The sequence below is a fragment of the Poecilia mexicana genome, unplaced genomic scaffold, assembly GCF_051168715.1.
Source record: "Poecilia mexicana isolate PSO_F unplaced genomic scaffold, ASM5116871v1 scaffold_22, whole genome shotgun sequence".
In the NCBI taxonomy this organism is placed as follows: Eukaryota; Metazoa; Chordata; class Actinopteri; order Cyprinodontiformes; family Poeciliidae; genus Poecilia; species Poecilia mexicana.
In genome coordinates this window covers 21,647,458-21,672,405 of record NW_028263391.1, presented here as the reverse complement: position 1 = coordinate 21,672,405, position 24,948 = coordinate 21,647,458, and the positions used below count along the sequence as shown (strand labels likewise).

General features: G+C 38.5%; 4 protein-coding genes across 7 annotated transcripts in view; 2 read left to right on the top strand and 2 right to left on the bottom strand.

Annotated features, from left to right (window-relative positions):
• Window positions 1-3,212: 3,212 nt before the first annotated feature.
• ccdc32 (coiled-coil domain containing 32) lies at window positions 3,213-5,573 on the bottom strand. Its single transcript, XM_014987862.2, has 4 exons — window positions 5,435-5,573; window positions 5,021-5,268; window positions 3,746-3,899; window positions 3,213-3,654 (listed from the first exon to the last, which is right to left on the bottom strand). Exons 2-4 carry the CDS (start codon window positions 5,250-5,252, stop codon window positions 3,468-3,470), a joined length of 573 nt encoding a protein of 190 aa, XP_014843348.2. The 5' UTR covers window positions 5,253-5,268; window positions 5,435-5,573; the 3' UTR covers window positions 3,213-3,467.
• Window positions 5,574-6,712: 1,139 nt separating this feature from the next.
• Window positions 6,713-13,681, top strand: pcmtl (l-isoaspartyl protein carboxyl methyltransferase, like). Of its 4 annotated transcripts, none has more exons than XM_014987859.2 (9): window positions 6,713-6,817; window positions 7,077-7,206; window positions 8,201-8,305; window positions 9,406-9,437; window positions 9,551-9,655; window positions 10,574-10,694; window positions 11,807-11,892; window positions 12,110-12,279; window positions 12,901-13,681. In XM_014987859.2, the coding sequence occupies exons 2-9, from the start codon at window positions 7,089-7,091 to the stop codon at window positions 12,911-12,913; spliced, it is 750 nt and encodes a 249-aa protein (XP_014843345.1). In that variant the 5' UTR covers window positions 6,713-6,817; window positions 7,077-7,088; the 3' UTR covers window positions 12,914-13,681. The 4 variants fall into 4 exon arrangements, with proteins under 4 accessions (XP_014843345.1, XP_087858752.1, XP_014843344.1 ...); XM_014987858.2 differs by having other exon boundaries at window positions 6,746-6,817; window positions 7,005-7,206; XM_088002626.1 differs by lacking the exon at window positions 12,901-13,681 and having other exon boundaries at window positions 6,743-6,817; window positions 7,005-7,206; window positions 12,110-12,283.
• Window positions 13,682-14,695: 1,014 nt separating this feature from the next.
• On the top strand, window positions 14,696-17,655 carry rpusd2 (RNA pseudouridine synthase domain containing 2). The gene is made up of 3 exons (XM_014987855.2): window positions 14,696-15,331; window positions 15,760-16,056; window positions 16,769-17,655. The coding sequence occupies exons 1-3, from the start codon at window positions 14,708-14,710 to the stop codon at window positions 17,483-17,485; spliced, it is 1,638 nt and encodes a 545-aa protein (XP_014843341.2). The 5' UTR covers window positions 14,696-14,707; the 3' UTR covers window positions 17,486-17,655.
• Window positions 17,656-18,748: 1,093 nt separating this feature from the next.
• The window catches only part of disp2 (dispatched RND transporter family member 2), a 28,447-nt gene continuing 22,247 nt past the window's right edge, over window positions 18,749-24,948 (bottom strand). The window contains exon 10 of the mRNA XM_014987853.2: window positions 18,749-24,488. Within this exon, the coding sequence (XP_014843339.2) occupies window positions 21,231-24,488 (3,258 nt within the window). The 3' untranslated portion in view covers window positions 18,749-21,230. The remainder of the gene's footprint in view (window positions 24,489-24,948) is intronic.

The following is a 24,948-nucleotide window of genomic DNA, read 5'->3' as shown; positions in this document are numbered from 1 at the left end:
CATTGTGGATAAAAAAGAACATTTTTACCAAAAACTCATAAAGTTTTAGATTAATCTAAGAAATTTTCAAGAAAAAAAATTAAGAGCTTGAAAAGTGGAAAGTCTGGTCGATAAAATACTTTGAATTTTACGATTAAGCTCAGAAATATTTTAGAAAAAACAAGAAAATTTCAGAGATTAAACTCAGAAATTTCTAGAAAAAGCAAGGAATTTTTTGAGCTTGAAAAGTGGAAAAATGTCCAGAAAAAGAACTGAAATTCTGAGATTAATCTTATAAATTTTCTATAACAAAAATATAGAAAATATTCAAGATGTGTCCAAGCTGACAAGCTTCAGCCTCACAGAGCAGCTCTCCTCTGCAACTTTTCCACTCCTTCAGACTAGCCAGCAGCAATTAGCAAACAGTGGAACTGCACATCTGTTGAGCTCATGATAGGAGCAGCTTCGCAGTGAAACGCTGGTAAAAACGTGCTCCAGGGTTAATAGAGGAAAAATGTTATGATCATTTCCTGAAAGTAGAGTTTCAGAAAGAGCAGAATGTCTTAAAGAGACAGAGAATTTCAAGGTGCTAAATTACAAAGTAAAATTTCTTTTAAGTTATATTTGATATATAGAAACTGAAGTTAACATAGTTACTTAATCGTGCTATAAAATTGCACTATGTCCATTTAAAATGCATAATACTGGCCCTTTAAATTTAATTTTTTTATTTGCTGCAGACACATTTTTCAGTTTTTACCCATAGTGCATCTGTTCTTTCCCAGATCTTTACTCACTCAGGATCACCCCTCTTAGGGAAACACGTGCAGATCCTGATTCCTCCTTCACTGCGTCTTGGTGTCGAGATAATGAGGCGACATTCTGGGCAGGATTTCTTTTAACCCGCTGTGTGACAGCATTTATGATGCACAAGTGTCTGGAAGGTTTGGAGCTTTAGGAAACTGCAAAGAGAGATGTGAAAACAGACTTCGGGTTCCTGAATCTGAATTTATTCTAACTACAGGTGGGAGCCACATGCCCAGCCTCTGAAAAGCTTTGAGAAATTTGTGTTGCTTGATGTTACATCACGTTACCTGCACAATGATGCAGAAAAGGATGACAAATGCAGGGGACGTTCCTGGACTATTTGGTCATGAAGGAGAAACGTTCAAAGAAAAATAGTCAGAACCAAACTTCCTGCTTTCCCTTTAATTTTATGGTTGATATGACCACATTTATCCTTCATGTATACACTAAAAATGACCAAAATCTGTATTTATTTACATCATTTAAACCTGGCTGAATGCAGAAAGTGTTTTCAAATAAAGAATTACCTAGATTGTGTTATTGATAAGAATATACTCAATCCTTTCTACTTTTCTTTAACAGTTGCCCAAAAAATAAGGAAAATGTTTTCAGTCTACAAACATTTACACATTCCTTTATATATATATATATATATATATATATATATATATATATATAACCTGACTGTTTTGTTTACACCTTAAAAGCAAAATCTTACCAAGTGTTTTTGTTTAGTTACTAGTGATAATGTATTAGTACATTTTAAATAAGAAAAAACTAAATTAAAAGTAACTTTTCAGCAAGATATTGGTGCTTGTTTTAGACCAATAATCCCTGAAAGGTTTTATGATTGCTTGGACAGGTTAGAATATGTCTATGGGTTACACATGTTGCTAGGTAATGGGCTGGACTCGGCTGGGGTTGCTAGGAAACAGGCTAGGCACGGCTGGGGTTGCTAGGTAACGGGCTAGGCTTGGCTGATGTGTTACGTTATATTCCAGAGGTTTTTGAAACCGCTCATTTTCCAAACACTTTTATGCACCTGAGCTGTTTTTATAAGAAATAGAAATCCAAATCAAAGTAAAAAGAAAAAATTTTATTCAAAATGTGAATTTTGTATAAAATTAAAAAAAAACATCCTGGTTGTAGATTATTTAACTGGTTGTAGATTATTTAATTTATAGGAAAAATGTTTTGTTACAAGTGAAGCAATCTGCCAGTAGAGCTAATAAAGTTGCTAATGTTAGCATAAATCTCAGTGTTGATGATTTTTTTGCTGCTTTTTGTTTAGATTTATAGCTAATACACAGAACCAGTCTCTGCAGATTGTTGCTCAAATATAAGTCGAGTCTTACTTTTAATTAAAAGATAATTTATGAACCACTCATGTTTATGATAGAAATTACATGAAGAAATGGGATTTCTTGTCTCTTAATACTCAAGTGTACTTCTGTGCCACTTTCCAATAAATTAACCAGACTTATAATTTGATTTTAAATAAGCTAAAAGTAAGTGTAATCTAAAAATCAAACAGATATTTAATGAACCACATTGAAGTCTAGTGGTTTATCCTCCTCTAAATGTTTTAACTAAAACATAACAGTGGAAGCAGAGAGATATGAAAAAACCTAACATGTTTGGGTACACAGATATTTACAACCTAGAAGGTTGAACAGATATTACAATTAAAACGGAAGAAAATTATGGAGAGTGAACAGTGCCGAATTATGAAAAAATGATTTAAATGTCACTATTTTTTTTAAAAACTGGAAGAAAATACAGAAATAACTTATTAAATATAGATTATAGAATTCATTTCTACCAAGAAATAGAAAAAATAAGGAAATGTCTGAGTTTCAAGTCAAAATTTTCCAACTTTTGAAACTCAGAAATGTCCTTGATTTTTCTTGAAATTTTCTGAAATTTATCTAAAAAGATTTTTTTCTAACAAATGTTCAACTTTTCAAATTCAGAATTCTGTTTTTAATTCTTTTATTAATTTCAAAATGCTTGAGTTTTTTCTAGAAAATTGTCAAACTCAAAGTGTTTTCACTGTTTTTTAGAAAACCCTGTCTTGTTAAACAATATTTCACATTTGAAATACAGTTCAGTATCCGTGAATCTTTTCCAAATGTTTTTTGGTTAAAGTCAACAGCCAGAAGTCAGGAGAAGCTAATCTGGAGGCAGCTGATCTGCTGTGGCGCCCCCTACGGGGAACAGGCTACAGCTTTTTTTCCTTTTGAATAATTAAAACATTAAATCAAATTTCTCTCATTTTCAACTGCATGTAAGAAGCAAAGTAACAGTCACAACATTTTTTATTTAAACATGAGTAAAATTATGCTCAAAATGAAAGGAAACATAAAATGATGTATAGGTTTCTAAAAGTCATATTGATTTGTGGAAATGAGATTAAAAAAACAGAATGTGGTTTGTATTTTATTGCAATATTTACAGCTTTTTGTATTTCCAACTATTGTGGTTTTCCTATTTAAGCAAATCTGAGAAACACATGAGAACAAGGATATTTTTACACGTCATTTTGTGGAAAAAGATGGACATTTAAGACAAAAACAGGAGAACTGGCAGATGAACCCGACATCGCCACTGGAAGGTAAATTGGAAATTATTTTTACAGAATACTTGGCTGATTAATACTTCCATTCAGAATATTTACACATTTATTTCTCTGGGGAGCTGCTATTGCCCTCCTCTTCGTTCTGTTCTCCCGCCGTCTCCTCTTCGTGTGGCGTGCAAACCGATCCGGTTGGTTCTGTACTCTGGGTCGGCCTCAGGAGATACTCCAGCTCCTCCGCGCTGATGGCCACCTTCTCTGGGATCAACCACCTCTTGAAATGCTCCAGAGCACTGAGAGGAGCAGCCAAGGCCTAACGGTTACTGACTGAGTCACACACACATGAATAAGTAAATAAAAACTAACAGATTTGGATGGTCCTACCTCTCATCCATGTCGTCGCTTTGGAAGAGCTCTGAGGTCTGGGCATCATGCAGAAATCGATCCCAGCATTCCTTCTTAGCTTGAGACAACGAGCGCAGGATGTCTCTGGAGGTCACGTCACTGGACTGACCCTTTATCTTTCTCAAACGGTTTTCTGTGATAAAATAGAAACAAAATGTACAAGTCTTAAATTATTATAATTATTATTCCATTTTGATCAGCATTGATGCAGAAGAATATTTAGTAATTTAAAACAAAATGAAAACGTTTCATTGACAAAATAGCACACAACAACCTTTTTAATAAAACCTTAAAATTATGGAAATATTTTATTTTCCATTTAGACATTTATAGCTTTTAATTTTTAATTTACTGCAGCATTTACCAGTAATACTGCTGACAGGATAAAATTGTTATCAAAGAGAAAACAAGAAGCACTAATCTAAAGAAATGAGAAACATGTTAGTCTGGAGTTACAAAGACGATGGTAAGACTTTGGGAGTCCGTTTAATCACAGTATATGGAGGACTGGTCCTGCCAAAACAAACAAATAAATACACAAGGAAATAAAACTGTAAATAAATCTGTTAAAAATAATTAGTATTATCTCCTCATTTATTATTTATTACTGACCTACTTCATGCTGCCAGATAAGTTGTATTTAAGTAATTTCTTAATTCTACAGATCTAACAGTAATGAGGACTCAACTTTCTAAAATAAAAAAAGCTTATTTATGGTTAATTTATAGCTTAATGAGGGGGACAATTATATTTTCCTCAAAGAATCATATTGGTTTAGATGTCTGGTTTCCTTTTAAGACTCAAACTCTTCAACTGTAAACTGCTTTTTGAATTTATTTATTTTTTTGCCAAATATTAAACATTCCTTGGTCTTCTGAAACACTTCAGTTTGGCAAAGCACTAAAACAAGGAAAAATCTGAGAAGTAAATACTTTAACGCTGTAAAAACCAGTACAATGGTTTAGATAATAATTATAATTTGGATATAATTTAGATTGTATTTCCATGTATTCTCTGTTATGAATTATTATTTTATACAGTAACTAAGACTAAAACAAGCAGTTTATTCTAACCATGAAAAAAAAATCAACAATATTTTGTTTAACATTTCATGGGAACATCAGGAAAATGTCTGAAATTAGCTTTTTTTTTTTTTGTTTTTTTGTAATAGAAACTCAGCATTTAACTCATAATCTACACAGTGTTTGTATTCGAGAGTGCATTTCTTTCACATAAAGAGCAGAAGAGAAATACCTAAACTGGCTAAGTAAGACTCGGAGTCCTCCATGGGTTTCCACTGAGCACTGGGAGAACTGGTCCCATTCACTTGTGCACCAGCCTGGACTTCATGGTGGGCTACTGGGTGGAAGGAGTCCGTGAACTCCGGGCTGGTCTCCGGAGCCTGGACCTCCGGAAGGCTGGAGCAAATCTGCGACCACAACTCCCCGCTGGTTTGAACCTCCTGACCGTCGAAGTTATCAACCATCCTTGTCCAGTCAGCGCTGAACAGAGATCGGTTTTAGATCGTTATTTTTCCTTTAATAACGACAGTTTCCTGAGACAGTAATAACCTCCATGGTTGCTTCTGCGCACCTAAAGTGTTCTCCTGACATGTTAGCACTAAAAAACGACAACACAAATCAAATAACATTAACAAACGAGTCTTACCTGGTAGATAATATCACCTGGTCAATATGTATTTACGATGATTTATAAAGTTAAACTAGCTACCACTGCTAACTGTGTCGTCCAAACACTGTTTTAAATCGCAGGGAGAATTTAATTGGACGTCACGGCTGTTAATCAAACGTTCTAGAGATTTCATTGGATAATCACTCAAACACGTAAAAGAGACGTACACGCGGCGTAAGAGTCCAGATCGTACGTAGACCTCTTCGCCATATTGTGAAGGTAATTTCAAGAGATTTCTGTCCAGTTATATGATTGTGAGACATCAAAAGCTAAAAATGTTGTGTATTTTGCTACTTATCATAACATAGAAATGAATAACCGAAAACCATGATTCCTGATACTATGTAATAAATTATGAAAAATAAAAAGTAAAGTTAATATAATAATAATAATAATAATAATAATAATAATAATAATAATAATAATAATAATAACATACTATATTAATTAATCATCATCATCATCAATGTTAACTGAAGATAAGATTACTTTCATAAAAAGTAATCTTTCTTTATTTAACCTTTAAAAATGACTCTTTTTGCTATTTACAACTGGAACCAAACAAAAGGCAGGGCACACTGAGGAAAATTGGACTAAATTGCTACAAAGCAAAACATTAATAACGCTAAACAAATCAAACCATTTAGGGATTTGAAGCATAAAGCTAAGTAAAAATACATATCTTTTAACCTTTAAAGCTACAAACACAAAGAACTTATTAAAATTACCAACAAGATAAAACTAGCAAAGGTCAGACACACATAAAATTATGAAAAACTAATATCAGCAGGAAATAAAAGAGAAGTGCTAACCAGTATAATCTTTCATTCTGCTGTGTTCACTGACTTCCCCTTTTTAGACTAGGGAAGCTGCTCTAAAATTATTCGTCCGTCTAAACAAACAGTTTTAAATAGATTATGACAAAACAGGATTTTAGCTTGCAAACTGAGCCAAATTAAAATTAGCTTTGGTGAATTTTCTAGATGAAATCAAAGTATATACAGGTTCATTTTTTGTACAGAATTGGTATGAGTTGTGCTGTTTATTGTAATATATTTTAATATATGTAAAAATATATTACTGAATGTGAAAAGATATATCAAAATCAGTTAAACGTTTTTTTAACCTCAGAAAACTAAATTTTCAAGTGGAAGTCTGAGGGGAAACTGACACTCACAATATGGCGGACGCTGTGACGTTCCGCTTCTCCATTGGGCACCAACGCCAATGAGGCGCGTGTTCTATGTAGTTACGCCTGCGGCGTGTAAAGTCAGGATCCTATTGGCTAACGGCTTCTGCAGCTCCGATGACAGTCAGGAAGTGTCCATCGCTTTAAAGGAACTGTGACCAACTTCAAAGGTAAACAACTATTAATACGTCCTCTACTCACGACAATAAACCTTAAATGTGACGAGAAAATCCATGTTATTTTCGCTCTACTTTTGTATTATGGTTACATATTAGCGTGAACTTTAACTATCTGCTTGCTAGCTAGCTGACTTTCAAGTGCATTTATTAAAAATTGCGCCGCTGTTCTGCATTTCAGCACACAGAGCGTTTCTGTGGCTTCTTTGTAAATGCTGTTGGTGAGTAAAGCTGCGTGAATTTGTCCCGGCAGGACACCCGGGAGATGAAAGCTGCCCTGCGCTTTGCAGCAGTGGCAGTCCCGATGGGTGTCCTGCTGTCCCGCACCATGGCGTGGATGTCCAGCGGAAAAACTAACTCAGAGCTCGTCACTAGACTGAGAGGTACTGGTTTGAAAGGCTAAGCCGTGGGAATCGTTTCTTTGTTGTTTTTCTTTAAATGTTGCATGTACATTTAGACAAACTGATTGCTTAAAGGGGAGAAATGATCTAAAATTGACTTTTTTAAAGCTTTATATCATGTTATAATGTACATTTCTAATCAACAATATACATGGAGAGTTGCTTTGATTTGTTCATGAATGTTTGAGGAGTCTTTGAATGTCTGGACAGACATTTGGAAGGTGCCTAAGCGCTTGCTATCACAAAGCTCCCCCATTTTGGCAAACTTTCCCTCTCAGCTCCTCCAGACTAGCGGCAGCAGCAATTAGCAAACACCTGGTGCAACCCTTCTAAGAATGGTTGTTAAGATATGTTTGATATATGCAGTTATAACAGTTGTAGAATGAATCACGTCAAGGAACCAGGATTTGCATTGATTTATTCCTGTTTAAAACAAAAACATGTTCAGCAGCAGCTCCTGGCTCTGGCTTTCTCTCACATACCTCTCCCCAGCGCAGCTTCGCGCAAACTGACAGGAATGGGTTAAAACCAACCAAAGTTCACAAATGATAATAAAATAAAATCTGCATTCATACAAAACAATTAAAATAAAACAGAAATAATCTGCCCAAAAGTTACAATTTTACATTATAATATAAAAATATACAAAATACGTACATTTAACAACAAGATAACATTTTGAAATAACTGTTTAAAACAAAAACATGTTCAGCAGCAGCTTCTGGCTCTGGCTTTCCCACATACACCTTTACCATCCAAAAGAACAAAAAAAATAACCATACTGGCACGGTAAACTGGATAAATGAAAACCAGAATTATTTTTACCTTCTAAATGCCAAAGTTAAGACAGAATGTTTGTATTGTTTTCTTCAAAGTCAGAAATCTAAATCTGTTTAGATTTAAATAGGCTTTATTTCTTTTTGCTGCCACATTAAGTACCAGTGTAGGATTAATTATTATTTCTTTTCCCCTTCAGATCATGGAATAATCCGGAGCGACAGAGTGTTTGATGCCATGCTATCCACTGACAGAGGACTTTACTCCAGAGATTATCCTTATGCAGACTCTCCACAAACAATAGGTACTCCATTTAGTCACACTTCATAAACACACACTGGTGCTTCTTAGTAAATCTGAGATAAATAGAAAAGTCATTTTATTCCAGTGATTCATACTGAGTTACACACAAACAGTGATATATGTCCAAGTGTTTATTCCACCTGATTGTGGCTCAGTTTCTAGAGTAGTTAATATTAGAAATTGGTAGACTTTATTCCAGCTCTGCCACATCTCAACGTTAATCATTTATGCTTATGGTATCTTACAAATGTATTCAGCCTTAAGAGTGGAATGCATTTGTTTTTGTTTTATATTTCAGGAAAAAAAATATACAGAAAGAAAGGAAGTAAGCTGTAAAAAATAAAAAAAAACTGAAAATACACAATAAAATTATGTTCAAAACAACTAAATTACTGTAACTCCTCTGTTTTGTCTTCAAAAGGTGAAACAAGGTTGTTGTGTTGCTTTTTTTAAAGATAACACATTTACTGCACATTTTTAGGGATATTTTGCTGGACGATAAATTGTACCAGACGTTATCGTGATAAACAATAATAATGTTGTTTTGAGACATTAGAGTAATATATCTCTAATGATGTAATAATAATTCAGGGACACATTCTTAAAGATCAACAAACTTTAAATTTTAATGAACATTCAATGCTGGAACTGGAAGACATTTTAAATATACAAACTAAATTAACAAAACAACAAATAAAATTAACTATGAAGTTTCTGTAAACAAAATTGTCGTTCAAAAAAACGAAACTAGTTGAGACTAAAGCACCAGACTGAAGACTTGTTTCTTCGGTAGAAAGAGAGAAAATTGATAAATCATGAATATTATTAAACTCTTTTAATCTATTGATTAATTTATTGCAACAAGCCTAATTGTGCTTTGTTGGCTCTCTTTCCGACTGCATTAAAACTACACCAGATTCTGTGAATATTGATTTCTCAGCGACATTCTGAATCACTGAGATGCATCTGTGTTTGACAAGTAAATCATTGTTATAAACCTCAGGATTTAGTGTTTTGAATCACACTAACAGTGAACACCTTTTGCTGCAGATGTGCAGCAGCTGTGCAGTAGCTCCAGCTAATAATGTTTACTTCTTACAGGCTTCAGGGCAACCATCAGTGCTCCACACATGGTAAGGCCGACTGGAAACACTTCAGATACAATAGACAGAGACAGAGTTGATCATTTATTATCATAAAAAATCAAAATGAAGCAGAAGTGTTTGTTGCTGGTTTAATTTTGCAGCATGCTCATGCTTTGGAGCTGCTGAGCGACAAGCTAGTCGAAGGAGCGTCGGCGCTGGATGTAGGCTCGGGAAGTGGATATTTAACCGCCTGTTTTGCAAGAATGGTACGTCTAATACGTACGTACGTGAGTCTGATCCGGAAGTGATCCGCGCCATCTTAGGAGGCAAGTGCAGCACAAAGCATAGCAGACCCATGGCTTCGAGAGCAATGAAAAGAAAATATGTGCATACTCTTGACCCATTGCAAGAGAATGATATAATCAATGCTTAAACGGATTTGTAAAGGACGTATAAACCCTTCATTGTGATGACCAGCAGAGTAAGTACATAAATATGTAGGCAACATGTCCGTCTTAGCTAGCGGAAAAAAGTTACATTAGCTAAGCTAATTTTGCTAATTTGGCAGTAGGTACTACAGTAAATATCACTGATATTTATCTTAGTATTACAGGGAGGTGGGTAGAGCACTCAAAAATTGTAATCAAGTAATAGTTGTAATCAACCTATAATGTTTATAAGTTAGATAGGTGAGCGCTAGTTCTAAGCCTGTGAGGGGTTTTTGTTGGCATAGCAACTCCATAGCAGCTACCTGCCAAAATGGCGGTCAGTTACAAAGTACCCAGTAGACCTAAACTATTTACTGCACAAATGTAATCAAGTTGATTGACGCCATTTTTTTTCAGACAAAATGTGGACAGGCTGGTTGACATTTCATGACCTCTGAAACATTTATTACAAAACTTTATGCTGCACAAATATCTGACACCAACTTTGTTAGATTTCTAGAAGGTGGAGAGGGTATAACACTCAGATTTCTGCTGCACATTGGTCAAAAATGTCAATATAATTGATTTATTTTGGACTGGAAGACATGGTTCATCTATTCTTTACCTACCAAGATGGCGCAGAGCACTTCCTGTTCAGACTTGTGGAAACTCTGTATAGTGGTTTTTATTTATTCCTAATGATTAGCAGGAGACGTACAGATTAACTACTGGTTTTTGTTTTTGTTTACTGAGCAGACGGGACTCACTGGTAGAGTTGTTGGCATCGAACACATTGAAGAACTCGTTCAGAAGTCGATAAAAAATGTGCAAAGTGACGACCCAGAACTGCTGTCGTCTGGACGCATTAGACTTGTTGGTGAGTCAGGGAACTTTCAGTACCGTATTTTCCGCACTATAAGGCGCACGGGATTATAAGGCGCACCTTCACTGAATGGCCTATTTTAGGACTTTTTTCATATATTAGGCGCACCGCATTATAAGGCGCATAGAATAGACGCGTCATACTCTATTATTACACATCCACATTAATAAAGAAATGGTCCCCGAGTACTTTATATAGTAGGCTTGCCCAGTCGTTGTTTCACTCACGGTGTTGGTGTTGCGATATTATGCCCAACTGCTTTCTGGGTAACACAGACCAACCGACACGCTGCCGCTGCAGTCTCTGTCTCTCTTCCCCTGCCCCTCCCCCCCTGGCTTTAAATGTATTATCAAACTTTATTAACAAACCAACGTTCTGACAACTATCCCAGCATGCACCGCGCATTTCTTCTTCTACGGGGAAAAAGAACCGTACTGGACCAACTACGTAAGCAGCTTACTGCATGTCTGTGTAAACATGAGGTCTTTCATTTCGATCTGAGTTAATTAGCGTAGCATTTCTGCCGGATTTTCACAAAATATCAGCCACGACAATGGACAGGGGAACCAACAAGTTCATGTCATCTTTTTTGGACGACATCAAGGTGTTTGAGCCACGGGATGCCTCTAACATTGTGCGCGTCACAGCTAAAAGCTACCGACAGATGAGGAAAACAGCAGATCCTCACACCCTCAGCATATAGCTGTGGACAAGATCACTGATGCCTATTGTTCTTGCAAGGCTGGGTAAGTCGGCATTCATGGTTTTGATGGTCCACAATGTACATTAGCATGTGTTTAGTACTGTAGCTTGTGTTTGTGAGACGGTCACGCACGTGGTAGCTGCGCTGTGACGTAAAATGGGCATTAGCCAATGAAATGCGGCCCCTGTGGTAAGGTCCGTTGCTAGACCTGTTGTGGCTCAATATTGGTCCATATATAAGGCGCACCGGATTATAAGGCGCACTGTCGGCTTTTGAGGAAATTGAAGGTTTTTAGGTGCGTCTTATAGTGCGGAAAATACGGTACTTTGATATGATTATTTTTAAATATTCCTAATTAAAATGTGCTGCAGGAAGTGACTGTTAGAACTCCATCTGATTGTAGTTGGGGATGGAAGACTTGGATATCCAGATGGAGCGCCGTACGACGCCATTCATGTTGGTGCAGCTGCAGCGACGGTTCCCAAAGCTGTAAGTTCATATTAGCTTAACTCTCAGCAGAGCTGAATCATTTATTCTACCAGAAGTTAGATTTTGTCTGTATTTTCAAATCTGATTCTCACATTATCAGGTTGTTTTACAGAAATATGTCCTCCTATGATCCGTTAATCCACCTGTCTGTTTCAGGATAATTAAAGAGTGTCTGAAAGTTCATATTTGAGCCATTTTGGTTTTCTGTTAACTGAAGCTGTTGGAGCAGCTGAAGCCGGGTGGGCGTCTGGTTCTTCCAGTCGGACCCGAAGGTGGCAGTCAGGTGCTGGAGCAGTACGACCGACAAAGTGACGGGACCTTCCTGAAGAGGGCGCTGATGGGCGTGGTTTACGTCCCGCTAACCGACAAGAGGCGTCAGTGGCCGGGGTGAGAAAACGGCTCAAACTTCTCCATAAATGTTTCCTCAACCTTCTGATTTTAGATGGCCATCAGTTCTGTGGAGGAAAATTTTATTAAAAGATCATTCAGTTTTTCATCACAATTATTTTGTCTATAAGAAAATATGTAACATTTTATATTAATGACATCAAATTTTATTTTATTCCCACAGTTCTTATGGTTTCTGTTCAGTTTTTTGTATTTTTTCTATTTGAATTTAATATATCTAATTTAATTTAATTTATCTTATGTAACTTAATTCATCATATCTAATTAAATTTATCTAACTTAACCTACCTCATATATTTTAATTTAATTGGTCTAATTTAATATATTCAATCTATTTTATCTGATTTATTTATCTCCACTAACTTGCAGCCAATTAGAAAATGAGCATCACAAATAACATTTAAATTAATTATCTTTACTTATTTTATTATTTTTTTAATGATTGAATAGCAGCAAATAAAAATTATGATGGAATTTTTTTAAATTATGGCATTCCTTTTTTTTTCTGGTCTTCCGTCCAATTTTCTGAGGCCCTCACAGGCGCCCCCTGGTGGCCCACTGCCTTCAGTAACTTCAATCTGTGTTTTCTTCTGCCTGCAGAGACGAACTCTGACTGCAGTGCTGCTGATCCGCCAGCAGGTGGCGGTGGTGCTGCATCTCTGGGGAACCATAACAGTTCCTGTTATTTACCTTCCGCTCCAGTGGCACCGCAGCGGGAGGGCAGTACGGATTGACTAACTCAATAAATGACTGAATAACAGACCTGAGGTTTACTGATTAACCTTTTTCCAGAGTTCTTGGACGAAGCAAAGTAGCAGCGAGGATGAGAAAGGAGAGATTTTTTATAGGGAGAAAACTGTAACCTCTACACTGCAAAAACAAAAAAATGTGTTTATAGTCAAGTTTCTAGTACAAATATCTTAGTACACTTTAAATAAGACAGAACAAACTTTAAAGTAACATTTAGGAGGTTTCTTTACATAAATGATTCCTTAATATTGATTAAGTGAAATAATCTGCCAGTTGAACTAGTACTTTTTTCTTTAATATTAGGGAATTATTTATTCCTTAATATTAATTAAGCTGCTAAAGGTTGCTGAGAAGTTACTTGTTAGTTAGTTTTGTTACAATACTTTATTTACACTAAAAATTAGACCAAAAATACTTGGTGTTTTTGCAGTGTAGAAAAGCAACAATTACCGAGCATAAGCCATTATTCTGTAATTAAAACACTTTGCTTATTGAATTAATTTATATTTGGCATAAAGAAGGCTTTGTCTTCTGAGAATGGTGTGCCAAAACCTGAGGAATATTTTTAACAACAGAAATATTGTATGAAGTGTGTAAATCTTGTTTCTTAATAAATCACATTAGAAAATTACTTGTTGCACTTTGATTTATTTTAAGTTGAAACATTGCCATCCATGTGTGTTTTTTTGTTTTTAATCAAAAGAGTAACATTTTTCCTGGACGTTTTTCTAAACAGAAAAAAAGGAGTTCTCACTGTGTCTGTCGACAAACACTTAAAAAATATTAAACAATAATAACCAAAAACCTTGATATATTTTTTTCAGGAAATTGTTTTCTAAACTTTTATTTATTTACATAGTGAAAAATATTTTAACTCCTTACAACATCTCACACATGTATCAAACTGAAGCACATTGCATTAGTGTTTATTTAAAAATTGTATTTATCTTTTAATTCATATTTTTTTCTTTAATTTCTAAACACTTTTTTGCATACAACTTAGAAGGAGTTTGTTTAAAATTTTTTACATCGTCAGTGTAGTTCTGAAATCTATTAAATCATAAAATTTTAAGATATGCAATGTAATCAATATTTAATTAAGATGATGATCCGATGCATTTATAATTTAAATAACTTTCTTCTGAGGCGTGTAGACAGGTTTTGTGTTAGTTTTTAATAAGAGTTTCCCCAGATCATCACGCCATAATTTAGGTATTTTAAAAAAGACTGAATGTTTTTCTTTTGACAATACTTAATTTGATTTAATATTGCTAACATTTCCATTGCATCACTCCCAAAAATCTGATTTCATACACTTTCTATTTCAATATTGTTTATCATGTGTTTAACATATTTTTTATTTGTATGCTACTAAATATTACAATTTTGTCTTACCAATATTAGGGTAACTTAATAATAACTTCAAACTATCACAATAATTCTTATTTTATAACCTTTATTTTAGTAGTGTTTTATGTTAATTTGAATCTATTTAGCCTGAATTAGATTACATAGGTAACTAGTAAAATGTAAAAAAATTATATTTATCATTATTGTTATTTATAACAAGTCCTTTAAACATTAAAATGATCATAATGGGACTAACATAACGTCTTTCAGTTGGCAGAACTACAAATGGGTCATCTTGGTTCGCGTAATGACGTCATCACCATGCGCCCAGACTCGAGCGATGCATGTCCGTTCATCAGCTAGAAGTTTTCTGTTGTTCCTAGAATCCCAGAGTCGCTTCAGGAGGCATGTTGTTCGCTTATTTTCACCTGCTAAGATTAGGAAACCTTTGACTCGCCGTCTTATTCATCCGTGGTCTCAACAGGGGGATTTAACGATGGAGGAGCAGGACACAACCCCCGAAGCTCCGTCAGGTGGGGACACAAACACCGGGAAACGCAAACACGACGACGAGCCGGGCCCCCAGGAGACAGGCGGCCGGGGAAAGAAGCGAAGAGGAGCCGGAGGGAAGAAGCTCCGACCTGGAGAGAGATACGTCCCACCGCCCCAGAAACGGAACCCGGGGGTCAGCTTCAGCCAGGAACACTTCGACGAAACATCCTACTTCTTCGAAGGCGGCCTGCGCAAAGTTTGCCCGTATTACTTTGACTTTAAAACCTACTGCAAAGGCCGGTGGATCGGGAAAAGCCTGCTGGAGGTGTTCAAAAGCGAGTTCAGAGCGGAGTCCATTGAGTACTATGAGAAGGCCACTAAAGAGGGCCGCATCCGGCTCAATGAGAGTCCTGTGGATGACCTGTCCGTGGTGCTCAGGGTCAGTGCTGTCAGAAAACATTTACATCCAACTCAAATCAAATTAAACGGATTAAATTATCCCAGTTCACTGTCATACAACGTTACTCCATTAGTGTCTCTGCTTATTTAACCGCTCAAAAGTAGCTCCTAACAAAATAATCCAGAAATGATTTAAAGCAGTGGCGATCCCAAAGGGTGGGTAGGAGGTGGCCACAGCCCCCCATGGATTAAGTCATATTGTAATTGACAGTACATAAGTAGTTATTTCTTGAACAGGTCTTTTAATGGCATTTAGTGATACGTTTTCTAAAATGGCTTCTACTATTACCTTAGAAGATTAGTTGTTTCCCTTTATAAAAGTTAAGTTGCTTCTTTGTTTCAAAAACTAAAAAAAGAAATAAAGTGGCTCTAATTATTAAAATAAGTGATGCAGTGTTTGTTCTGCAGAATAACGACCACATGAGGAACACCGTGCACCGCCATGAGCCTCCCGTAATCGGCACGCCGCTGAAGATCCTGGTGGACGACGGGGAAGTCCTCGTGGTCGACAAGCCAGCTTCCATCCCCGTCCATCCGTGCGGCCGTTTCCGCCATAACACGGTGATCTTCATCCTGGGTAAAGAGCACGGCGTCTCCAAGCTGCACACTGTCCACAGGCTGGACAGGCTCACCTCCGGGGTGCTGCTGTTCGCCCGGACACTGGAGATGTCCAAGAAGCTGGACCAGCTGGTGAGGGATAGACAGGTACGTCTGGGATGGTATTAGGGCTGCAACTACCGATTACTTTAGTTATTGGTTAATCTATTGATTATTCAAGGTTTTGACTGGTATTATAAGCCTGGCAGGTCACCAGGCTTTACTTGGCTCCCTGTCAGGCTAACATTGTTTAGATTAAATAGGGTTTTAACCATCAGAAGTAGTAAAGATGGATTAATCTAGGTCTATAGTTGAAGCATTGAGCTGGGCGTGAAGCGGTACCACTTGCGCCCATTTGCCTCACAAGCTGTTATTTCCAAATTTCATCTGTTCATCCACCTCCGAATTTTCGTAACTTTTAAAAATCTTTAGCACAAAAATACGTTGACTGCCCTAGCGCCACTACCAATAGGCTTGGGAGGTTTTTTGGGTGGAAATCCTCTTATTCTGAATATTAATTGGATAAAAAAAAAATGCCTCTAAGTCTGTCACAATAAACAATAAGTCAATTAGTCACATGGTAAATTAAACGATCTCAGTAATCTCCATTTGTATGATTTATCATCTCTCTTTCTACCAGTTACTCGAGGTTGTTGCTAGGCAACCAAAGAGTGAGTGAGTTAGTTGATTTCACCAACTTTGCTTAACTGGCTGTGTTTTTTGTATCGTTGTACGTTTTTCAGCCATACGCTTATATTTTTTTAAGAAAAGCTTTTTTCTAATCATTTACTTAGATTTTTTTTCCTTTTCATTATTTTAGCTTGAGAAGGAGTATGTGTGTCGAGTAGAGGGGGAATTTCCTGAGGGCGAGCTGATCTGTGAGGAGCCCATCCTGGTGGTCTCCTTTAAAATCGGGCTCTGCCGCGTCGACCCGAAGGGAAAAGAGTGCAGAACCGTCTTCCAGAGGCTCAGCTTCAACGGAAAAACCAGTGTAGTCCGCTGTTTACCGCTCACCGGCCGCACACACCAGATCCGAGTCCACCTGCAGTACCTGGGCTTTCCCATCCTCAACGACCCCATATATGGGTCCCATGCCTGGGGCCCCCACAGGGGCAAAGGGGGCCTGGTGGGGAAGAGCGACGAAGAGCTCCTGCAGGCTTTAGTGGAAGAACATCGCTCTCAGGAAAGTTTACACCTGCTGGACTTTATGGACGACAGCAGCGCTGTGAAGGAAGCAGAGAAAACAAACACTTTTCCAGCACAAACGGAGGATTTCTCTGAGAAAGAAAACTCCAGCCAGGTTCCACCAGAGGAGCATCAGAGTACTGGATCAACCGGAGCCGAATCGGGTCAGAAAAGTCCCCCAGGAAGCCGGGACCACCTGTGCAGCGAATGCAAGCTGGTGCGACCGGACCCCACGGAGAAGGAGCTCATCATGTATCTCCACGCTTTACGCTACAAAGGACCGGACTTTGAATATTCCACACAGTTACCCAACTGGGCCGAAGCGGACTGGGAGGAGACCGATCTCAGCTGACCTCATTTAGCCACATTTTTTTATTTATTTTGTCTCAATTTCTTGGGTTTTATTTTGATACTTCTCAGGATGTTTTCTGAAAAAGATGCTGTATAACACCTCAGTGGGAGGATTGTTTGTATTTAATTTCAGACATCTGAAATAAACCAACCTCTGCTGCTGTTGGAAAATTTGCTTTATTTCAGGTTTGTTAAAAAATTTAAAAAAAAAAGCAGGGTTCCTATCTGAAATTTTGTTTCAGTATTTTTCAGATCTAGAAAGATATGGGAAATAAAATGGTGCACTGACTGCACTTTTCTCGCAATGTTGATTTTGGCCGACACCAATTTTTTTTGTCTGAAATGTTGCAATATAAATATAATTATATCAAGAAAATTGCTGAGTTTGAAACAGTGGGGTGACTAAGGTTAACTGCAAACATGATCTGGTGGAAGAGGACAGAGGCTGATTTTAGACTTTTATGCTGCATTCACACCAAACACGTTTCAGACGTCAGAAACGAGTCAGACGCTTCAAACTGGGTGCGTTTGCACTTTGAAGTCAGGCCATCAAACGTGTCAAAGTTGCTTGAGAGGCACTATAAAAATTTGGGCTGATATCAATATTACAGCCATGTTCCAGCACCTTTTGGAAAAAAATGACCAGAAAGAGACGGCGACAACAAAGAAATATGTCTGCAGAAAACATCAAAAGTCTGAATCAAAAGAAAAGTTTTATTTCAGGTAAGTGAAAAGGTGATGATGGTGCAGCTGAGGTGTCTTTTCCACCACAAAATAAGAAACCGGGCTGTTCTGCTAGAACAAAGACTTTCTAAAAACTTAATCACACTTATGGCATCAAAAGCTTTAACAACTCAGAGGCACATTTTATGAAAGTCTTGCCAAGGTCTCATGCTGAACCACCATCAAAGCCACTTTAAAGCCTCTGTTTTTACACTTCATATCATTTAAAGGAACACAAAACACATTTACTACCCAAACAAACAAGCAAAGACAAATACTTTTCCGACACCAATAAAGTTTTGCATTGATTAAAAATAGATATTTTATGTTTGTTTAAACAACAAAAATAAAAGGTTTGACAATTCCCTGGTATAAATTTAAATTACAGCCTCATTTTCCTCACCAAAAGTCCAAATATACTTTGATTTCTTTAAAATTTAAATATCTTTGTTCATTTGAAATCTGTTTGTAAGCAAATAATCACTTTTAAATGTACTTAAAATCATTGAGTATATCCAAATTTCCTGTTTTTTTTTTTCAATTTTTGACTGATCAAAAACCTTAGATGTTTGACCCACTGAGTGTTTCTTTAACAGAAATCCCACATCTGGTTTTCTGATTCGACACCAACCACCTGTCTGCATAAGCTTTATTTAAATTGAACAAAAAGAATCACTTACAAATGTTAAAGCACCAACTTGATAACAAACATCGACTTTCAGACAATGAGCACTTGTTATAGTAAATTGTTCCAGGAATGATTGCATTGGATTGTTTTAGACTTCTAATAACAATAATAAATGGCTTTAGGGATTTCACCAGAAAACCTTACATGCTACACATATAATTAAGGCATAATTACACCACAATGTACAAAAAATATGCTTTTAAAAGTTGTTAGGCTATGGCCATAAGGGACACTCAATGCCAGTTTATCTTGAGTAAGAATTGCAATTTCACATAAAAATATAAGCAATAAATTAATTCTATAATTTTAAAACATAAAATAATCTAAATGCTTTTTTTTGGAGCAGAAAATTGCACAGGTTTTATGGAGTAATACCAGGAGTAAAGCTATCTGCTGTTGTAGAGGCTGCAGTCAGCTGGTTAGCAGACATTACCGATCCAACTGTAATTTTGAGCTAGAATTAGTTTAATAAGAATGACAAACTTCCAAAATATCCCAATTTATCTTAATTGTAAGTAAACGTATATGAGATTTATTGGAGTCAGCGTGAGCAGCAACGAGTGGGGGAGGAGCAACGCTGCACTCCTGTGCTCCATATAGCTGCGAAAACCTTGAGTAACCGTTTGCGTCACTAAATCCTTCGATGGACGTTGTGAGTACTGAACAGAGCGACTGAAATTGTTTTCCTAAGTTGTTTTTCCAGTTTATTCGTGGCTTCTTCTTGATCAAGTCGAGCTAACACACCAGGTTGGGGCTCACAGACGGAGCTATTTACAAGTTGGAAATAGCTAGCTTAGAAAATAAAGTCCAGCAGTAAATATACAGTAAGTAAACAGTATTTTAGCACTTTTCTGCTGCTTTATATCAACCCACTCCTACAAAGAAGCTGAAATTTGTATTTCAGAAGCTCAAACTTTGAAATGTTAAAGAAAATAAATGGTTAGTATTAAATGCGTATTTGTGGAACAAGATTTTGCATGAATATAATAAAGAACAACAAAATTATACAAAGTGAATCAGTGAAATGTCAGATATTCAGAGCGTTTAGGTTCAGTAGTACAAAATACTTTTTTCAAGGTTTCAGAGATAAACATGCAACTGTCTTGACTTCAACTGGTGCCTGAACAGGGTTTGTTATGCTCTGCTGGGGTTAAAGGTCATGCTTTGATTTGACCCATTTCATTGGAACAGACAGACAACCTTAAAGCGACATTAAACAAACGCAGTGTCGGCCCATATTTCCTTATGTTTGGTGACTTTTTGCATGATTTTGTGACTCTATAAATACAATAGGTTTTATAAATTAGAGCAATAAATGCACAGTGTTCGGAAAAGGTTGCTTAACGTGATCATAAGTGCTTCAGCAGAAGGCAGATTGACTTTTTCCTCCTGTTTACTGCAGGAATGTTCAGATTACGGGTAGATTATCAGAGAGGTTAAACCTGAAGTCTCTGTTTATTGTTGATTTCCGCCTCCTTTTCTTTCTCCAAGCACAAATCTTTTCTGCCCAAAAAGTGTTTGAGATGTAGAAGAACCGTTGAGTCATAACCCGACCCAAACAACTCACACACTGTAAAACATATGACCTGCATTTAGTTGCATCTACTGTTTTCTATTCTTTAGTCAAATATTTGGTATATGATAATGATTTAGTATAAATTGCAGCATTAAGTTAAAACTCACAATTCAAGATGAATAAACTTTAAAAATGTTTATACAACTTTTCTCTTGTTAAATTAACTTAATGAATATTAATTTCTGAGTTAAAACCAAAACAATTTTCAAGGAAGCAGGTGGACTTTCTTTTTGAAGTTAAACCATCTTTAAATGTTTTACAGTGTAGGACATACAGGTGAATCAGGGATTCGAGACCTTCATGGTCCTGTTGCGTTTCCATAACTTTCTCAATAATCTGCTAATGTCAAAACAGCAGAATTTCGCCATTTAATAAGAAATTGAATTAATAAGTTTGTTCATGTGATAAGTCATGATCCTTCAACTACTTCCTGTCGTCGTCTTTGTGGTTTACGTCAGTGGCAACATTCGGTCGTTGGTCATGTGACTCGTGTTTCTATTGTAACTAATTTAGATACAGCCCAGAAAACGTCTTATCCTAGCGCCAAAATTTTTCAAAATATTCTAAGTATGCGAAATTATATAGTCAATGGAAACGCAGATGGCATTTTCTAAGTTTTGAAGTCCTAACCCTCGATCTGAACAGAAGATGAGCGGTGAAATGTCTTCAGGAAACAAGAGAATAAGTCTTGATGCCTTCAATTCAAGCACTTAGCATTGAGATGTCCTGGACGACTGCAAATCCACAGCAACGTGTTGCTCAACATGCATCCTCCCGCTGTCCGTCTCGCTTTATCCAGACGTCTGGTAGGTCCGGCCTGCTGTTGGGTAAGATGACCACTTCTTCACTCCGGCTGCTGCGGTCCTTCGTCTCGTAAACCGTTTCCTTCAGCGAGAGCCTCAGCGTGTCTCTCTTGCCGTTGAGGTGTCCTGGTTGCAGCTGAGCCGCTGTCTCTCCATCGTCCTGCTGTGGGTTTGAAGACCCCTCCTCAACGTCACTCAGACATGTTTCACAGGAGTCCTCCAGGCCTTCGCAGGAGCTCTGAGATGGGAAGTGCTGACAGTGACCCTCCTTTGTGGTATTTTCATCCTTGCAGAACGACTGCTGGTCTGTGGTCTCCATTGTGTGGCTGATGATGGTTTCCTCTATGCTCGATGATGAGGAGTAAGACGTATTGCTCCATTGCTTCCCCACAACTGATTGACCCCTGCAGGTTTTGCACAGCAGATTTCCAGTAGCTACATCTTCTTGCACCTGGCCTGCTTGGCGGAGGGTATTTTCTCTGTAAGGGGACGAGGTTTGAAGGGCTGGCTGGGCTGGATCCAAATCCTTCTTGCTCACCTCTACCCCACAAAACTCAATTTCATCTGAGAGCACAGAGGGCTGGTTGGACAGCTTGCTGGTACAGGTGCTGTTTTCGAAGCTGTCGCTGAGGCGATATGCCAGAGGCTGCAGCTCGTATTGCTCTGCGCCCCTGTGCAAACCACCTCCTCCTCCGGTCTGTTTGTGTCTGTGCTGACGCTGGTGGTCGGGGTAGAGGTAACCACCTGCCTCTTTGTCATAACTCCGCCTCCCTCTAGACCTGCCAAAAGCCCCATTGGCAGCAGGCGAAGGGCCAGGCTCGGAGCAGGAGGTCAGCACGCCGTCTGTGTCCTCCGAGCAACACGGCAGCGTGATTCTTCCGCAGTTTCTCTGTGGCCCGCAAAAGCAGCACAGGGACTGAAAAAAGAAGGTAGCAAATCCACACGCCACACATTTCACCAGAAACAGGAAAATCCCTATTTTTCTAAAGTGTAAGGCAGTGGCTGGTAGCATGACAATGCCCATGAAGAAAAATGCACCGGAAACTATTGCTACAGGGCATCCCATTCTTTTAGTGGAGTGAGCCACTTTTCCTATCTTGTCCGAATGAGGAGCTAAGCTGTAGGAAATGGAAAAGTTGGCTACAAAGTCAACAGAAAGCCCTGCGGCGGAGGATATAAGCAGGGCCTCGACGCCACTGAGCTGCCACTCAAGCAGGACGAGGAGTCCAACAGTGACGAACACACTTCCTCCTACAGCAACAGTTGCATATAAGCTAAGTGGGATATTCCAGGTGGTTAGCAGCAGGAGAATAAACGTGAGAGCGACAGAGACCCCAGCGACCACCAGAGTCTCAGAACTTAGAGACTGTTGTAGATCGAACAGAGACAGCTGGCTGATGAACCAGCCGTTCTCCAGCCCTTGTGGGGCTCCTGACATCTCTTTGTTGAACCATGTCAGGATTTCCCTGTAAAAACCACTGGTTCTGCTAAAGTTGAAGCTGTAGAGATAGGTGGTCTGGAACTCCAGAACGAGGGCAGCTGCCGTGCCGTTTGGCAGGAAGTACAGGCCTCCACTACGAGGCGCATGGCTCTCAGCGTGTTTCTCTGCCAGCATCATATTCAGGCAGCTTTCAAAGACGCTGGGAGGGAAAGGGAAGAAGATGTTGCTACAGCAGAGATGAAGGGCATCACTGGTTCCTGAGCACCGCCTGACAGATACCCAGCGCACCAGCTGCTCCACAAGGCAGACGTTATCCGCCATGACATCTTTATTTTCTGGTGTTGGAGCAGAATAAAAGCTTTGGTTCTGGACCCTTGCACACAGATCTCTCAGCCAGACCTGAGCGTCCGGCCTGCTCATGTTAAAGTCCGGGTCAAAAACCAGGGAGCCGTTACTCTGTGGGTTAAAATGATCTCCATTATCAGTCGGTTTGATGCCCCAAACGAGCAGAACAGTGACGGGTTTGTCCTCCCCATTCCTCTGCCTCTCAAACATAAACATGTGGCGGTACTCTGCGTCGTATCTCTCAAAAGGGTGGCTGGAGCGGAACAGCTGGGCGACCCAGCTGTCCAGAGTGGGTAACCTCATGCCCGGGTCAACGCAGGACATATACGTGCCCCCGGCCGCAAGAACTGCAAACCAGCACACCCAGATGTAGCGAAACTTCACGACCCCACAGGGTAGGATCTTCAGAAACAGCAGGTTTGAGGTGTCTGACAGGCCTCTTTTCAGCTCTCTCAGCTTCTGAATCATGCTGAAGATGCACCTCTTACGGGAACTCGTTACCCAGAAGCCACCCAGGTTTTTGGAGCAGTGGGGCTTCCATGTTTGCACCACTACAGACGCAGCGGGCGCCTTCCTGGAGCGCTCAAGCAAGATGAAAGAGCACGGCAGCCACACTAACGCCAGCACACAGCTGATTAAGGAAGCAGTCCCCAGATAAATAGAGAAACATCTAATTGCTGGGATGCTGCTGAGATAACCGGAGAAAAAAGCTGCACTGGAGGTCCAGCCTGAAGCTAAGATAATATAGCCTATTTCCTGTAAGGCTCTGTTTACTCTCTTCTCCAGGGAGGCTGAAGGGTTTTGCGTTAGCTGCAGATTCCAGAAATCTGTAAAGATAAAAATCTGATTGGAGCAACTTCCTAAGAGAATCAGAGCTGCTGCCAGGTTTACCATGGGGAAGAAAGTCAGGTGAAAAGCTACTTTATAGAAGAAATACGAGGTCAGGAGTGAGGCTGTGATTGCTAGAACAGATAATGCTACAATGAAGAAGGACTGGAGATATAAAACCATGGTGAGCAAGAGGGATAAAACAGCGAGGACCGGGAACACCGAATCTCTCGCCAAGTAATATCTGAACAGCGTCTTCTTGATACCAAAGTCTATCCCGGTTATGGTCGTGTTATTGTACGTCAGATCTCTTCCTTCAAGGCTGTTCATGTAGATCTCCATCATGTGCTCTCCTTTCTGGACGGGTAAGAACAGAAGGCTGTACTTCAGCGTCGGTATTTGGTATTCAACAGTCTGGGGGCCGAGAAAGTCTTTGTCAACGAGGAAGTGCAGGATCTGGAACACAACGCGGGATTGTTTACAGCGCGAGGGAACGGAGGAGCAGCCGCCATGCATGGGTCTCTCTGCGCAGGCCGAGGTCAGATCTCCTCGGTGGTAGGATGGAGCACATTTCCGGAGAAGTTTCAAAGACTCTGAGACCTGGTGTGGCAGAAGGATAACAGAAAATGATTATTTAATATCTCAAATAAGACAAAGCTAACTTATAAGTAACTCTTCTGTTGTTTTAAGTCAGTAATTTGTTAACATTGATCTAAAAGTACTTGTCCAATTGGAAGATTATTTAACTCGAAAGATGGGAAATTTATCTTGTAATTACTGAACCACACGGCCAATGGAACTGGTACTTTTAGATCAATATTAAGACATTATTTATTTAAAACATGCTCATTTATTATGCTGAAAAGTTGCTTGCAAGTTAGTTCTGTCTTATTTCAAGGGTAATAAGATATTTGCATTAAAAACGAGGCAAAAATACTAGCTTCTTATATTTCATTTTAAAAAATCATAATTTCCAAACTACATTTTGTATTAAGTCAAGTTGTTTTTTCATCAGAGATTGCAATTTGTCTAACAATCTGAGACATTTAGTGTCAGTTTA